Source organism: Leptidea sinapis, chromosome 18 (genome assembly GCF_905404315.1).
Source record: "Leptidea sinapis chromosome 18, ilLepSina1.1, whole genome shotgun sequence".
Classification (NCBI taxonomy): domain Eukaryota; kingdom Metazoa; phylum Arthropoda; class Insecta; order Lepidoptera; family Pieridae; genus Leptidea; species Leptidea sinapis.
The window spans coordinates 11063805-11080879 of record NC_066282.1 but is presented as its reverse complement, the minus strand read 5'-3'; the positions used below and the strand labels follow the sequence as shown (position 1 = coordinate 11080879).

Here is a 17075-nt window from a genome sequence, read left to right as displayed (position 1 = left end):
CGAAATCTCGAGCAATTGCTAATTCCGTGGCCATCTGGAGGGCAAAGCCAAACTGGCTTCAAAGAAACTGGGCGTCATAAATAGAGCACGGCAATACTTCAAGCCGGCCCACATTCTAGCGCTCTACAAAGCGCAGGTCCGGCCTCACATGGAGTATTGCTGTCATCTCTGGTCTGGCGCACCCCAGTATCAGCTCGATCCATTTGACCGCGTGCAACGCAGAGCAGCTCGAATTGTCGGGGACCCAGTACTCTGTGAACGGCTGGATCACTTGGCGTTGCGTAGAGACGTCGCTTCATTGTGTGTCTTCTACCGCATTTATCACGGGGAGTGTTCCGAAGAGCTGTTCAACCTGATTCCTGCCGCCGAATTTCACCTTCGCACGACACGCCACAAGTTACGATATCATCCCCACCATCTGGATGTGTGGCGGTCCTCCACAGTGCGGTTTTCAAGGAGCTTTCTTCCTCGTACCACGAAGCTGTGGAATGAGCTTCCTTGTGCGGTGTTTCCGGGACGATACGACATGGGTACCTTCAAGAAAAGCGCGTACACCTTCCTTAAAGGCCGGCAACGCTCTTGTGATTCCTCTGGTGTTGCAGGAGAGTGTGGGCGGCGGTGATCACTTAACACCAGGTGACCCGTACGCTCGTTTGTCCTCCTATTCCATAAAAAAAAAAAAATAAGCTGTCAAAAAAATTTAATGTATAGTACAAACAATGTGTTTCATATTTCAGACTGTATATAGAATGGTTCCTAAAGAGATCGACATGAATGTGAGAATGCTAGAGATGTCTATACATGGACATGAAATTGCAGATGAGAATATATTCAGGACAGCATTGCACCGGCGTCAACCAAGACCAACTGATAAGCTGTTTGCTACTTTAAATATGATAAAAGTAAGTTAACATAGTCTTCGTTCATCTTTATTCTGATTAGTCCTGCAGAGCTATTCCACAAAAAAATACTGCAACTGCACTACTACGTAACTGTACTGATACTGCACGAATCCTGCAATAAAACTTTGTAGCAGAATAAAATTGTAGCAGACAATTAATGTTTCCATATTGAAAATTAATTTCTACCAATTAATTTAGGCTCAAAAAGAAATATGGAATAATATACATAATAGCCCCTCCGATTGTTTTACTCTCTTCATTCCGTTGTCTTTTGTTGCGTTATTGAGAGTTCGCGGGCAGTTGCGTTCCCTTTGGAAGTTTCACGCGTAGGCTTGAGTCAATATATGGTTGGAACCATTTCGGAGCATGCCGCCTATCTAGATCTATTTACGGCGTTTGATTACGAATTCTTTCCAGCGTTTTCATACATTGCTATCGGAACGGGCAGTGAACACCAAGGCTCTTGCTAAAACATAGTTTTACGAAGGACCTGGATTTCATACAACTACGTTTCACCTCCATACAACAATGTGCTTCTCATGTTGTGTATCTCAGCATCACTGAAGCTGTGCAAAACGTTGCTTGTGTTTTGGCAATCTGTGTAGTGTCTCTTCCGTTTATCTAGTGCTAATAATACATAAAGTAATATAATTTTGGTAAAAATTGAAGATTTTGATGGATTTTAATTCTCGAATTCTACACTACTGTTTGCTGACTGACTAACTTAGGGACTCTCATAAATCATATCATAAATACTAAAATTACACGCTTATGAAGTTTCTGTCTAACTAGTTTACGTTTATTTTTCAGAATCTCATAATTTCGAAATGGGTAATGAATTCAACGATTAAAATGGTCTCCAAAATGCATATAAACAGTAAGACGGAGAATATTGTAGAATTTTTTGAAAACATAGCCTCAGCTGAACCCATGATGGTAGAAACTGCGACCAAGCACGGCATCACAACATCGGCGAGTACTTTTACTCAGTTTATTGCAATGGTTGTGTTGTTGGAAGGAAAATCTGGTAATTAACTCTAGTAAAATACATTATTTATTTGACAATGAATGTTTCAAGCGTTTTAATCCTCCGGAATTTATTTGTTGACAAATATTTTTATCGATTTGATTACAATCATTAAATTTTTGATGAATCAGCTAGGAATCGATCCCTAAATCACAACATTGTGATGTTGCGAGTGTGTATTGAAATAAAAATTGTATTTTATGAATAAAAAAATTATGTGTATCTTCAAATTGTACTTTCTAGAATTTAAACGTAATATGGTGTGTGTGTTTAAATCTAAAATCAACGGCTTCGTACAAATAGTATGATTCCGGCAATATTGAAATTGGTAAATGAAGAAAAAATTTTAATTTGTTGTTATTGTTTACTTCTACTTGAGTATCCCCACTCAAGCACACCTACTTCAGAGAACTTATTGATAGTATAATTAAATTAAATAATAAGTTTAATTGTACAATATTACTTTGTAAACATATTTATTCGATGAAAAAAAAGAGCCCGCTGAGTTTGTTGCGCCCATTCTTCTCAGGTCTGAGGCATTCATTTTGGAATGGGTGGTAGTTTTTTGACTTTCAATAAGTGATGTCACATACTATTTTGAATAAAAATATTTGAATTTGAATTAAAATTGAAAAGAAAGCTGTCGTACAGGTAATGGTATCTAAACTTTCTATGAATACTTCAAGATGGGTGAAATTTACAGTCTGTGCTTCCCCGGGAAAGAATAGGTAAGTCCCAAGTCGAAGGGTGTTGTGAGAAGCGACTTAGGGCATTTACCAGTGGGAGGCTTTTTTCCGACAACTTTTTCTGCCGTGAAGCATTAACGTGTAAGCATAATAATGCTTTTCAGACTGAAACACAATAGTGTTTCAGTCTGAAACGCGCCGTAGCTAGTGAAATTACTGAGCAAATTAGATTTTACATTTCTTATCTCTCAAGGTGACGAGCGCAATTGTAGGTATTGCCGTTCATAATTTTTGGGTTTTTCCAGAATCCTGAGTGGCACTGCAATGTAATGACCAGGGCGTATTAATTACCATCAGCTGAACGTCTATCTCGTTTATGACTCCCTTATTCATCATATAAAAATATAATAATATAAAAAATCCTTTTACTTGAGTCAATCTAAGCGTACAATTTTTTTTCCAGGTTTCTCCCCTGAACAATGCAATGAAATCAGCACTCTATTAAATTCTGGCGATGTTCTGTCTGCCGAAGTTCCTCAAGCTTTAGCAAAGTTATCGCAGATGCTTCACGACTCGGGAAAAGCGGACGAGTTCAGCTGTCAAGACTCAAGATCAGCTATGAACTGGCTGCAGACCAACCTACCTCGAGTGCATAAAGAAGTATTACATTTTCTGAGTCAGCACGGTCATCGGGCCATCATGGAAGTAAGTGATTTGCTGTTTCATACCGCAAAATTAAACATCTTCAGTCTTCTTGGTCCTCACTGTCCCCATCAAATCAAATCAAATATATTTTATTTCGTAAGTAAATCAAATTACACTTGCAATATGTCATTTTCTATACTATTCTGCTACTATGCTTATTCGAAAACCAGATTTTCTCTCAAAAGAACGAGCATAAAACTCTGAGGTTGCTCTTTTCAAATAGATTGTAACAAATTCTAAGTTAGTCTGTCTGTCTGTTGCTTGAAAAACGAAGAAGTCTAACTGATTAAAGAGCATCGAGACATTTTATTAGAATTGTTTTTCCTACTTTTTATATATTATTTTTATATTATCTGGAACTTTACCGTTTTTGAGTTTATTAGGATTTGTTGAGTAAACCGATTTAAACCGGTTTTTTTCATCGTCGTTTCGTTAATCAGAACATAGTTTCAAGTGTAGTGATATTTATGAGTGTAAGAATCTACTTTTTGGTAGGTACAATCGTCAAGTTTCGTCTCTTGCGTAATTAACCGGTTAATGAAATGAAATGAAATTCAAATATATACATATTGGGCAATGTCAAAATATTTAACTTTTTAAATAAGTCTTTACATCAAGAAGTCGGACCAACTCCACATATACAACGTATACATTTTTTTAAACATTACTTCACATCACAATACTTTCAACCTAATGAGTGCTAATAAAAAGCTACAACAAAAAATAACTTAAGCATTTTATTAAACTTACACTTATTATAAGTAACTTACTTTTTGCAACATATCATGTAAATTTCAATTTCTTTGTTTAATTTTTTTTACAAATTTCTTTAATTGTAAATTTCATTAACAACACTAAAATATAATATACAAAACTGCAATATATATTTACACACAAAACATTATTTTCTCATTATATTGATTTTTTGTGTGAATAAATTTAATGTGAATTTAAATTTTTGCAGTTTGATTTATCAACTAAACCTTGGTGCTTAGTGCCAGAGGAGTTGATGAAGGTTTTAAAGCACGTTAAACCCACCAACGAGGGGCATAAAAAAGCGAGGACGAAACATGAAGTAATCGCTTCACTCAAAACTCCACAGAAACCTAACACCAGGTTTGAACAATTTTGTTTTACATAAGGTGCTGCGAGGCCCACGAGATGGGAGGTGATGATGACCACCGTCATCCACCACACCAGTAATATATAAGTTGGAAATATGCTCTAAGCCTGAAGGACTATGATGCACGTAATACGTCTAAATACAAGTACCCAATTCGCAATAGAACGAATCGGTACGACCGCCAACGGCGGCAAGAGGGGGGGGGGGGGGGGGGGTCGCTCTCCTTCACTTTACCGCATCCATCTTTGATCAATGTAGTGGTCGAGTTAAATGAATTTGTATTTATTTATTAAAGTACACTACATCATTTACAATACAATTTTCTAATATTCGAATATATCAAGATCTGAATTAGTTTCGTTCAACTTATTGTATTCACAAAGAATTCGAGCGAGAGGCGCCTCAACTATTTTGTATTAGTTATGAGTGTAGATGAACAATCTTCAAGTTGATATTCTGAAACCATCATGAAATACTTCTCTGATTTGCAAAAAATATTATAATCGTATGAACGGCTTAGAAACATATACATGACCCACATTTTGGTTGTAGATTATAATTTTTGGAAATTTTTGCGGTGTACATGATTTTGTGCTAAATTTTAAATCAAAGTTTGCTTTACAGAAGAGCTCTGCGATGGATTTTGCCTTTATGTCAGAAGACAGTTCGTGAAAGAGAAGCGACAAAAGCCCAATACATATTAGCAATACACAAGCTGAGGTTAGCCGCTATTGAACTTGGTCATCTCATGGCCAAGGAGTGGTATCTACCGCGCTATGACCTCATTTTCTATTTTAGAGTTAATGAGTTGAAGCATTACATACAAACGAGAGACCCGGCGGCGTTAAAAAAGTAAGCCTTATTTATTTGTTATATGATCTGTAGACAGCCTTTTTGTATATCCGCTAACTCCTCCTAATCCTAGCAATGGATTTTGATGCGGTGTACATCATCAGATAGATAATTTTGATGCGGTGTACACTATCAGATAGATCATTTGGATGCAGTGTACATTATCAGATAGATCATTTTGATGCGGTGTACACCATCAGATAGATCATTTTTCAGAGAAGGTGATATATACAGAGTGGCACTACAATGGCAACATTAAATAAACTCACGGGTAGAACTGCTTAACTGTAATTATAAAAAAATATTCAAATATAATATACATAATTCACCTAAATAAATCAATTTTCCATAACATCATTTCGGAACGTCCTCACGCTCATGGCAACTAGTTTACTTAGGTACAAGTAATCTAGTTGCCGCGAGCTAGCGTAGCCACACCTACTTCGTGCCGTCTTATAACGTCACGTTAAGATGATTCAGCTTTTGTTTCCTAAATATAATATAACTTATTTTTTTGCAAATTTCAATTATTTACTTTATATTTTAGAATTATTTTTTTACGAATGAGATTAGGTGTGTTTTTTTAATGTCACCATTAAAGAGCCACGCTTTATATAAAAAGCCTAATTAAGTTCTGATGTAAGTAGAAAAAAACGACCATAAAATCATGGTTGAGACGAATGATATTACCATAAAATCACTATTGAGACGCATAATATCACCATAAAATCATGATTGAGCAGTATGATATGACCATAAATCATGACATGGACTGGTTTGATCTTATATACATAATCTATTTAAAAATTGTTGGCAAAATTTAATTTTGGCAATTTATTTTTTAATAATTTTAAGCCGTGCGAAATATGATAGCCCTTTAGTTATTAATATGATTTTATAATTTTAAGGGCAATACAAAGACAGCAATATTACGGCAGTTGGTGTAAACTGAAGTTTGCTGAGATGAATAAAGGCTGGGTGGAGCCGTTGAAGCCTCCAGAACCACGGCTGTTTGCCGATGATGTTCAACTAACAGCAACTAGTGTTTGTGGAGGGGAGGTTGTGGCTAGAGCGTGTGTTGTGAGAGATCTTTCTGAGGTAATACTGTCAGCTTTTATCAACTCTTACTTTCACTGATCTTAATGCTTATAATAAATACCTATCTATTATATATCTGCTATTCCTTATCCCTTTCACCCTGATGGTCTATATCCGGCCCTCTGCTTCACAAAAATGGCCTAATACATATTATTATGATTAACGACTCAACAATAAATGGCTACGTAGATAAACCATTTGCTGTATGGAGAATAAACCAGAGAAGTCTCGTTACAACCAACCAGTTATGACAATTGACATCATAGTTTCTCAACCTTATTTTTCTCACCAGCCACTTTGAGAATATGTTTTTTTCTAGAGTATTTTCGTGTATCTTTTTGCCTTTTTAGACTACATTTTTTAATCTACCCACGCCCCATCTGCGCCATTTCAATGCCCCCTAATTTTTTCTGGGTCTTCTACTGCCCCCCCGAAAGTCTCAAACGCCCACAAGGGGGCGTTATCGCCCACGTTGAGAACCAATGCTCTAGATATACGAGCGTATAAACCGCCTGCCAGACACACAATACTGCGTGATCAATTTTGTTAGCTTTCCTTGTCTATCTTGCTGTATATCCGTTTTTTTTAATTCGAACCACCAACAGAATTACACAAAGAAAAAAATTTACATTATAAATCTTAGGTACTAGGATAATATAGAATTCCATTTATAGGCAGCTACAACATGCAAATTTAGACAGATAAGTCGTGTCGAGGATAGAATTAAAGCATATAAAATTGAACATTAAATAAGATTAATGGTGAGAAAACAAACAACATTTACAATTCTAAGAAGTTAGTGCTTGACATCTCCCACTTGAGCGTCAAGTGATTTTACAATTTTCATTTTTATTTTTTCCAAGTTATTATAGAACAAATCAATGGTAATATAGCAGTGAATTCCCTATGACGGAATGATGACCAACATTTGTTCTATAGATCCGTTACATATGTTCCTCTCTCTCGCACGCTTTGTTCGTTCTATGGTTATAACATACTACGAATTTGGATATATCTTAACAGAGAGAACACCTGAAACACTTACAAATTCTTACCAAACTTTGCAGGGTCAGAGCAGTGAAGGTGAGTGCTCTGCTGAGATATAGGCATAAGGCTGAGATCGATAGAGTGAACTTAGACTGTGCTCAGACTTTGGCCAGTTGGATCGAAATCTGTAATTATAAATGTTGCTTTGAGTGCGCATTAAGCTGAAGGTTTCAGTCCACCTTGCGTCATCACAACAACTGTTGTTCCCGTTTAATAGGTACACTGTCTGCTGTCACCCTTAACTGTCACGCATCTCAAAATGTGTTCCATTCCTCAAACCATATAAGTTATGGAGTCCGCATTTCACATAAATCATTCACCGATTTCCACTTATTTAAATAAAACTCATTATCAAATAAGTTTTAGATACTGATATAATTTAGTATAATTTCTATTGTACAAGTTTATTTAATAGTAATCGACAATGTACTAAGTATGTACTATAATAATATAATAATAATCATTTATTGCAGATTCACCCATACATGAGATTACATCCATATATGTTAGTACAATTGGCAAGCTTACAAAATAGTGTTAGTTTAAGTAATTACTTATTAATTCACATATTGACAAAAAAAGAAAAATACTGAACAGAGTATAATTGATCGCCCGCTTGACCTTTCTATTGGTCTGTCTTAGCTTAATGTCAGCTGTCAAATGACTATAAAAACCAAATCAAATATTGCGCGAAGCTTGAACTCAGGTCAGTTGTACGTGAGTAAAATCTGAGTAGGCTCTATAGATGTCAGCCTAAGGAATTGCATAAGTAACAAGTCTGAGGAAGTTTCCTATTCGTTCTGCCACACGATGGCCTCACTACCCGCACGTTGAAATATAGATAATATCATGTATTATTTACAGATAGACCAGCTGCGCCAGGGCGACGTTTTGATAACACACTCAACAGACATTGGCTGGTCCCCGTACTTCCCGCTGCTCTCCGGCATCGTCACGGAACTTGGCGGACTTATCTCACATGGTTTGTACAGTTACCACTATTACTATTCATCATTATCATCATCATTTCAACCGGAAGACGTCCACTGCTAGACAATGGCCTCTCCCAAAGATCGCCACGACGATCGGTCCTGCGCTGCCCTCATCCAACTAATTCCGGGGATTTTGACCAGATCGTCGGTCTATCTTGTGGAAAGCCTGCCAACACTACGTCTTCCAGTTTCCAGCCTTCGAGCTTTGTGCCCTGCCTACTGCCACTTCAGTTTCGAAACCATTTAGGCTATATCGGTAAATATTACTATTATAATAGTAAAAATATTATGTACTATTATTATTATTATACGATGTCACCTAAAATTTTATTTAAATAATATAAAATGCAGAATAATTACTTAAGTTAATGTGTGGCCACATACCGGGCCAAACACCTGGGGTCACCGAGGACTCTCCCCGAGGTCATGGGTGACATCAGAGGTTTGATATAATACCTTGAGGAGCTGGGGTGGCAGCATTAGCCGCCCACCTCACCACGCAAAAAAGGCGCGCTGTAGTCGTCGAGTTGCGGATAATAACCCGTGATAACCTATAACCTACTTAAGTTAATAGAAAACCGAAATACGGTTCATGGATGGAGCAGAACGCCAAAAGTGGTATGATACAACTGTATATTATAGGACTATGATGATAAATGTGTTGCGTAAATATCCAGAGGCAGTAATTCTCATGATTTGGTAGCATTATACACAATAACATACGTTTTTATATTTATTAAGTAAACTAACTCAAAGCCGGTGAGTACCGGTGATAGGTAATCGCACAGGGAGTTACTATTACTACTATTCGATTTTAACAAGACACAAAACGGAACAATTCGGAATTTTTGTCGCTTTTCATCTCGTTACATGCTCTGTGTCACTTGGTCAGGGATAGCCTAGTCTTTAGTTATTAACATAAATACATTGTTTCCAGGTGCCGTCATAGCCCGTGAATATGGTCTCCCGTGCATTGTGGGTGCAGTGGATGCCACGAATACATTTAAGTCAGGAGACACAGTTCGATTGTCAGGTTATACTGGAGTGGTTCAAAGAGTAACAATTGTAAATAACGATTTATAAATAGTTTTATATCCAGTCATAACCCTACTCTCCCTTTATATACAACGTTATATTAGATCGTAAGTATATAAGGATTAGTCCGTTACACTGTATAAAGTCAATATTAAACCAGTTTTAAGTTTTAGCGCATGAAATATGTTGTTCTTCTCAATAATGAATTCAACCCATCTCAATAGCTAGATAAAATAGTCTTGTGGTATATGTAGAGAGCTGGGACGCAAGGGGAGCCTCTTGACCGCCATATTTGAAGAGTTACAAATTATTCTCAGTGTTCTATTCTAGGCCCAAGCCCCTTGGACCCTTTGGTTTTTGTTTGTAGTAGAAAAAATATTTTGTCGTCCTCCAAAACTATGGAGATTTAGAAACTGCTAGATTAAAAGTAGTTCTCTTTTACGAGTGGGCTTTCTACTTTCAGGCTTTTCTATTGGCAGATAATAGTCTTAATCAGTAACGAATACTCCTGCAGTTGCTATTTAATAAAAAATTTAAATCACAACTTGTGTATTTATTAAACAACAAAACTTACAAAAAACTTCAAAACACGTGTACAAATTGTCAAAATTCATCATCTAGCCAAATAAGATCATCAATCATGTAGACCAGAGCTCGTTTTAACACCGAGCCAGATTGAGCGATAAATTTGAAAGTACCCTCTTCAAATTTGACAAATACAAAAGTGGTAGACAAGATAATGTCAAGGTTCGTTGAGCACTAGGAGGTCGTAGCAGCTGAAGGCGAAGGGTCTGCCGTAGATGAGCACGTGGCAGCGGTAGGCTGGCGCCTGCACGGCTCCGAGCAGGTGGGAGCCCCGGTAGTGCACGCGCCCCACGTGGACCCCGCTGGCGACCCGCACGGTCCTGGCGCTCACGTCACCAGCGCGCCAAGCCACCCAGCTGACCTCAGCGTTACACATCACCTACATGTAACACACGCACGGCTAGGGTCAACTAATACTAGCACACAGCCGAAGCGGTAATCTAAAGCTTAACGTAGCAAATACGCCGTTATGTCCATAGCGTAATGCACATATTTTTCCTCAGAAGAAAAGCATGTGTGTACTACTTATGTACGCACTGTACACGTACATACCTCTCCTCTGTATGTAACATTGCTTACAGTGCAATTCTTTTCCATCTTACTCAGCATCCTACACATTTCCTTTATTCAACGGTCCGCCCCGAGCATCCATCCTCGACACTCATTTTTTTAATTTAATAAATACTCGTAAAATAAATAAAATTGTTTTTTAAAAATCATCTCCAAGGCTCACGTATAACATTTGGTGGCAGCGTAAGGGGATAAGTAAATCCCCGGTCCGTCTCAGTATCGCGATAAATAGTGCCGTGCTTACAAATAAAACCTAAAGTGAAGTGAGTTTGTGAAAACTCTTCAAGTGATTAGTGAACCCTTAACGAATAAATCCCAAGAACCTAGTTATCCGGTTTCTTCAGGCGTCATCCAGGTACTGTACCGTAAGCGGTACCAGGTTGCTGCGCTGTTCGCGCATACTATATACAGTTCCTGTGTATCCAGTACCGACCAGGCATCGAACTCAATCCCGAGATTCAATAATGAAGTACGAGTGTCAAACAATCCTGTGAGACAAACCTACTATATAATCCTATTTCCCTGAGTGTGTCTCCCAAAGAAAACTCTTTAAGAAACTTTGAAACTTATCCAGTGAATCAATTCAATAATTATTACAACTTTTTATAATTTACTAGCTGACCCAGCAAACGTTGTATTGCCGATATTAAAATCGCGATACACAAGTAACTGTTGATCGTAGATAGGTGAAAATTTGAAGTTGTATGAATTTTTTAATGCTGATTCATACTCAAACAAATCTAAAAGAAAATGTCAATAAAATTAAAAAAAAAAATATTATTAAAAAAAAATTAGGCGGATGAAAAATAGATGTTGTCCGATTCTCAGACCTACCCAATATGCACTCAAAATTTCATGAGAATCGGTCGAGCCGTTTCGGAGGAGTTCGGTCCCGCACACCATGACACGAGAATTTTATATATTAGAAGTATCAGTAATATACCACCTAAGAGTTATAATATTAATATCCAACATCTCTATTGCGAACTGTAGAGATTGATAAGCTTCTAGTCATAGCAATCGTCGCCCACACATTTCTCGGCAATACTGTCAACAATATATCAATACAAGCTTTTGCCCGCGTATTCGTTTTGAATTAAATTTTATTTCTTTTAATTATGAACTTTTATAATCCAAATATTAATAATGTTCAAACCAACAGTTAGAGACCTTTCCGAAGAAATTCCACTTAAAACTCAATTCGGAGAGCGAAAACATTACGCTCACCTGACAGACTTACAAGAGTGCAAACAATCATTGCAAAAATCCGTCAGCCAATTTTCATTGCGGGTCGAAACTTGCCTACAGAAATTACTTAACGAGATAACGATCTTGAATTCAAAGAAGACTGAACTCGTAGGAAGACTAGCCGCTATGGAAGATCTCGATCTTCACACCTATTGGCTAGGGTTGAGTCCCAGAATATCAAACGTTGTTAGATGTAGGGACCCTAAGAACTTAAATGATGCAATAAATTGTGACGTATCCGAGGAAAAAATCCAACAGTTCTCCTTCAAGAATAATTTGCAAAGAAAAATAAAACATTCGGAACCACACACATCCTTAAATAAACGCGCACAATTTCGTAATAATAATGTGGGAAACAACTTTCAACACACAGACCCGACTTCTCCTTTCTGTCGGTATTGTAAAAAATATGGACATGTCCTTGAACATAGACAAAATGCTGAAACAAGACATCACTAAACCATCTGTCTCCATGGTCGTCACCAATTTGGGTGGTGCCAAAGAAACTAGACGCCTCTGGCGAAAAGAAATGGCGAGTGGTGGAATTGACTACGGTAAGCTCAACGACGTGACAATCGGTGAGTCGTACCCAATACCCAACATATCTGAAGCTTTAGACCAACTTGGAAAATGCAAGTATATCAGCACTTTGGACTTAGCTTCCGGCTTCCATCAAAGTAAAGTCGGAGTTCACGCGCATGCCATTTGGGTTGAAAAACGCGCCATCCACGTTCAAAAGACTTATGAATCTGGACTTCCAGGTATACCATATTTTGTTTATTTAGATGACATAGTTATATACTCCTATGATATTCCGACCCATGTAGACAATCTTACCAGTATATTCAACAGACTCGGTCAATTCCAATTGAAATTGCAGCCTGATAAATGTGAGGTTTTTCGCAAATTGGGCCACGTTATCACAGATAAAGGTGTTAAGCCAAACCCCGAGAAGCTTAGAGCAGTTCATTATTTCCCCATACCCAAATCACCTAAAGATGTTAAATCATTGTTGCATTTCGTTTCTTACTATCGGCATTTCCCGATTTTTCAAATATAGCAAAACCTTTAACAAATCTATTAAATAAGAATGTAGAATTTATTTGGCAAAATGAACACCTTTTACACCATGATATATCTTTTGAAACTCTCAAAAACAAATTAACTTCAGCTCCTTTGTTAGGACATCCTGATTTTACCAAACCCTTTATTCTGTCAATTGACGCATCAAATTATGCGATAAGCGCCATCCTTTCCCAAGGCGACATAGGTAAAAATAGACCTGTTTATTATTTTTCCCGGACTCTAAATAAAAACGAATGCAATTACAGCACCACAGAGAAAGAATTACTAGCCATTATTTTCGGCCGTAAAACTTTCCGTCCATATATTTACGGTCGAAATTTTGTTATAGTCACAGACCATTGCCTCTTACGTTGGCTTTTCAACCATACCGACCCCAGTAGTTTTCAGAGATGGAGGTTAAAACTGGAAGAGAGTTAAAAATGAATAGTTTACCGGAAAAACAAAATTAAATAATGTAGTAGACGCATTATCCCGATATCCACCAACAAAACTTATGAATCCTTTCCCAGTATCCCTAGAACCTGTTCCCAGTACTACGAATGAGTTCTTGTGACTTGTGTGTGTGTGAGTTTTCATCATGCTCGCTTAAATGTCACTGCTTGTGGCGGCGACGTGAGACGGGTCGTTCCCTTCCCTAAAATATGGTCGAGAGAGGCGATGGCTGGCCCATGCGTCATGCTCGTGAACGGGGGCTACTTGCGGTGGCAGGATGATCCTGTAGCCGAAAACTCTGCTTCATGGTTTTAAAATTAAAAATTATATTTTTATAATTGCTAATAAGATGGTCGCTAAGTGTAATTTACACATCTACTGTACCATGGCGTACTATTATTGTTGATACAGTAGTAGTCAGCCATGACTGTACCCAATAACTTGTTTTTACGTATTAATTTACGTTTTTTTTGAGTATTTGTAGTTTGAGTATTATTGCTACATCACTTTACATATATTGCAACTGAAATGATTTGTGAGTGAGTTATTGTCACAGTGAGTTTCTTGCCACTCTTCTTATTAAAGCTCAACCCTTAAAGGCGGTGGACATAAAAAGAAACGTCATTTCCTTGACCTGCATGAATAAATTGATTTTGATTTGATTACCCTAAAGGATTGAGCTTTTGATTACTGTTAGTAAAAATATAATATTAATTACAGGTTTAAGCAGAATTGTCAAATTGTAAGTAGAGGTATTTGGTGAGTATTGCATGATATGTAGATTAGGATTCTTTTATTGTCGTTTGCTTGAGATTCTTGCTACTTCTTCTCATTAGCTCAACCCTTTACGAAGTAGCGGTAGATTCAATAAGAAAAACATTTATTTGACATTCATAAGTGTCATTTCCGTGACCTACATACATCATTAAAATGTTCCTCACGCAATCAAATAATTTTATACGAATTATTTATTATTCATAAAATTAAATCTATAATACTATTAAAGTTAATGAACAACTTCGATACTTCACATAATAAAATAATATTAAATTATTCAAAATTAAATGAAGTATCTTTTTGTCATTTCAAAAAATATTATTATCTTACCGCTTTATTTAGCCTGAAGTATGATACAAATGGTCTAGTTGACGGCCGCGGTGTGTGCATATCGTAAAACTCACCCTAAAAAATTTTCCAAAAGAAATACAACAGAAAAGACGATCTTGACTAACGCCGCGCTGTTTGGTGCTCTCTCAGAAACGTTTAGTGAAGATTTTGAAACACTTTGATGCGCTTCTACTGTGTTTTAATATGAATTGACTACACGTCGTGTTGAAGAACAAATGTCCAAAAGCTGTCTTTGCCGCTATAATCTGTTGAGCCGGCTGGCGTGAAGAGGGTCCTATTTGAATAATTGTTCATTCGTGGGTCGATCCAACTACTCTCGAAAAACATTAAAAGAACATTTTACGATTTTTTATTTCAATAAAGAACTTACTAAGAAGAATTTACCGAATGATATATGCACATCTTCACTGAACTTTATAGACTTCAGAAGATTGATTTTGTTGCGCTGATGAGATTGTAATGTGGATCACTTTGTGAATTTTTGGGCTAGGGATGCAAACTTGGGAGGATGCAGCTTCTGGTCAGCTAATGGTTTTTGTCAGAACCATCTTTTACAAAAACTGTGTCCCATTTTTGTAGTTACGGATACCGCGGTAGTAAAAACTATCCAAGATATAAAAACTGCTATAATTATATTATAACCTCACCTTGTATGAATTGTTTACCTGATACTTGGTGTAGTGATGCACGCCACCATCGGCATACAGGACACAGCAGTGCTTGGACGGGTGAAGAGCTGCTGGCAGCACGTTAGATCTAAGTGATATCAGCAGGTAATTAGCGTTTCGCATCTTAAACTAATCGACGTAAGATTCTGAAACCTCTAGTAATAAAAAATATGTAATATTAGTAGATAGTTTAGTAGTCTTTACATTAACATAATTTTGGGAATGAATGACGCAACGAGCAGATTGCTCTCTAGATTAATTAAATGGAACACTATTCCTATTCCGTGACACTTTCCCTTTTTTAATGAACTCATTTTAAGTTGTGGCTACAACGAGTGAAGGGTTCATAGCATACATTCCATGTATATTATTGTGTGATAGCTGACCTGTAACCGCAAAGTGAGAGATCAAGCTCGCGACAATCTGACAGAAGCAATATACAACAATAAATACAAGCGGAACACAACATACTTTCAATTGATGATTGTATAAATCAAGTAAGTGAATATTTTCTTATTCTTAAGATTTATTAAATACTAGACAATTATGTACCAAACTAAGTTGTTACATCGAATAATTCGCAAATCACACAAAATTTTATTTTCCTATCGAGAAAATAATCAAGCTTCACCTGCTGCAATATCAGTTTCTTTTATTTATTCATTTATAATAAGAGTGTCTTGCGCCACTTCTTTTTTCTCAGAGCGCCATTTGTTTCCGAAGCGGTGGCAGTGTTAAAAATGACATCAAGAAGAATTCTAAAGGAATCAATTTTGAGAAAATAAATGCCTTTTATACCTTTTTATGCCTTACATCAGGGGTTCTCAACCTTTTAGTAACCACGTACCACTTGAAATTTTCAGAGATTTGATACCTTATATTTATATATATTTTTATTTATTTATTTATATATAATATATAGTTATATATAATTTAAATTTGGTCAGGTTTAGGAAAATAAAAATGCACTCTACAACTGTATGTATGTTTTTACAAAATAAAATGTATCATACATTAAAAACAATCTTGAATTAGTTAATTGAACACAGTCATTTAAATATAAACAGATCCTAATGAGCTTGTTGTTGTTGTTTGTTCTTGATCAAATTTTCAATATCTGGGTCGATTGAACTTAACTTGACTCTCAAGTCCTCTTCAACACTAATGCGGTTTCGGTATTTATTTTTGATGAACAGCAGCTCTGAAAAGCCCGATTCACATAAGTACGAGGTTACGAATGGAATTAAAAAGATTATTGCTTGTTCGAACACTGATGGATATTCAGTTTTTGTCCCCATCCAAAATTCTATTAAAGATTTTTCTTTAAACGCATCTTTCATTGAGCTGTCACTTATTAGGTCGATGAAACACTCTTTTGAGTGACTAGGACCACTAGGAAATTTCCCTGAAAATGGATTTCTAATCCACTCATATTTAGAAAAATCTTGATTAAAATATTTATCAAAACTCGTTTGAAGGGCTTCCATATGACTAGTGATATCATCAGTCACTTCTTGCTTCAGAGAAATATCATTTTCTTCCAAAAATGCAGCAAGAGTAGGGAATGCAGAGAAATCCTTGTCCTGTGCTTGAGAGCGAAACAGAACCAACTTTTTCTTGAAGGATGATATTTTATCGTTGTTAGTGAACACTGTTGTACTTGGCCCTTGAAGTCCCATGTTCAAGGTATTAAGCCTATCAAAAATATCAGCCAAATACGCCAATCGTGATAGCCATTCTTCATCATTGAACAAGTGTTTCATGTCATGATTTTGTTCACTTAAAAACCTAAAGACTTCTGACCTCAGTTCAAATAGACGAGTTAGGGTCTTGCCTCGTGACAACCATCTTACCTCGGTATGTAGGAGGAGAGTTTGATATTTTGCACCCA

At 36.7% G+C, this 17075-nt stretch overlaps 2 protein-coding genes across 3 annotated transcripts in view; one reads left to right on the top strand and one right to left on the bottom strand.

Annotated features, from left to right (window-relative positions):
• The window catches only part of LOC126969524 (uncharacterized phosphotransferase YvkC-like), a 38934-nt gene extending 28923 nt beyond the window's left edge, over positions 1–10011 (top strand). The window contains exons 16-23 of the mRNA XM_050814989.1: positions 738–902; positions 1713–1929; positions 3079–3320; positions 4285–4436; positions 5068–5295; positions 6204–6393; positions 8305–8422; positions 9370–10011. Coding sequence (XP_050670946.1) covers positions 738–902; positions 1713–1929; positions 3079–3320; positions 4285–4436; positions 5068–5295; positions 6204–6393; positions 8305–8422; positions 9370–9515 — 1458 coding nt within the window. The 3' untranslated portion in view covers positions 9516–10011. The remainder of the gene's footprint in view (positions 1–737; positions 903–1712; positions 1930–3078; positions 3321–4284; positions 4437–5067; positions 5296–6203; positions 6394–8304; positions 8423–9369) is intronic.
• A 188-nt stretch (positions 10012–10199) lies between these two features.
• LOC126969522 (uncharacterized) overlaps positions 10200–17075 on the bottom strand; it is an 89105-nt gene continuing 82229 nt past the window's right edge. For both annotated transcript variants that reach the window (XM_050814987.1, XM_050814986.1), the window contains 2 exons: positions 15182–15272; positions 10200–10431 (listed from right to left, as the gene is read on the bottom strand). In XM_050814987.1, the coding sequence (XP_050670944.1) occupies positions 10210–10431; positions 15182–15272 (313 nt within the window). In that variant the 3' untranslated portion in view covers positions 10200–10209. The remainder of the gene's footprint in view (positions 10432–15181; positions 15273–17075) is intronic.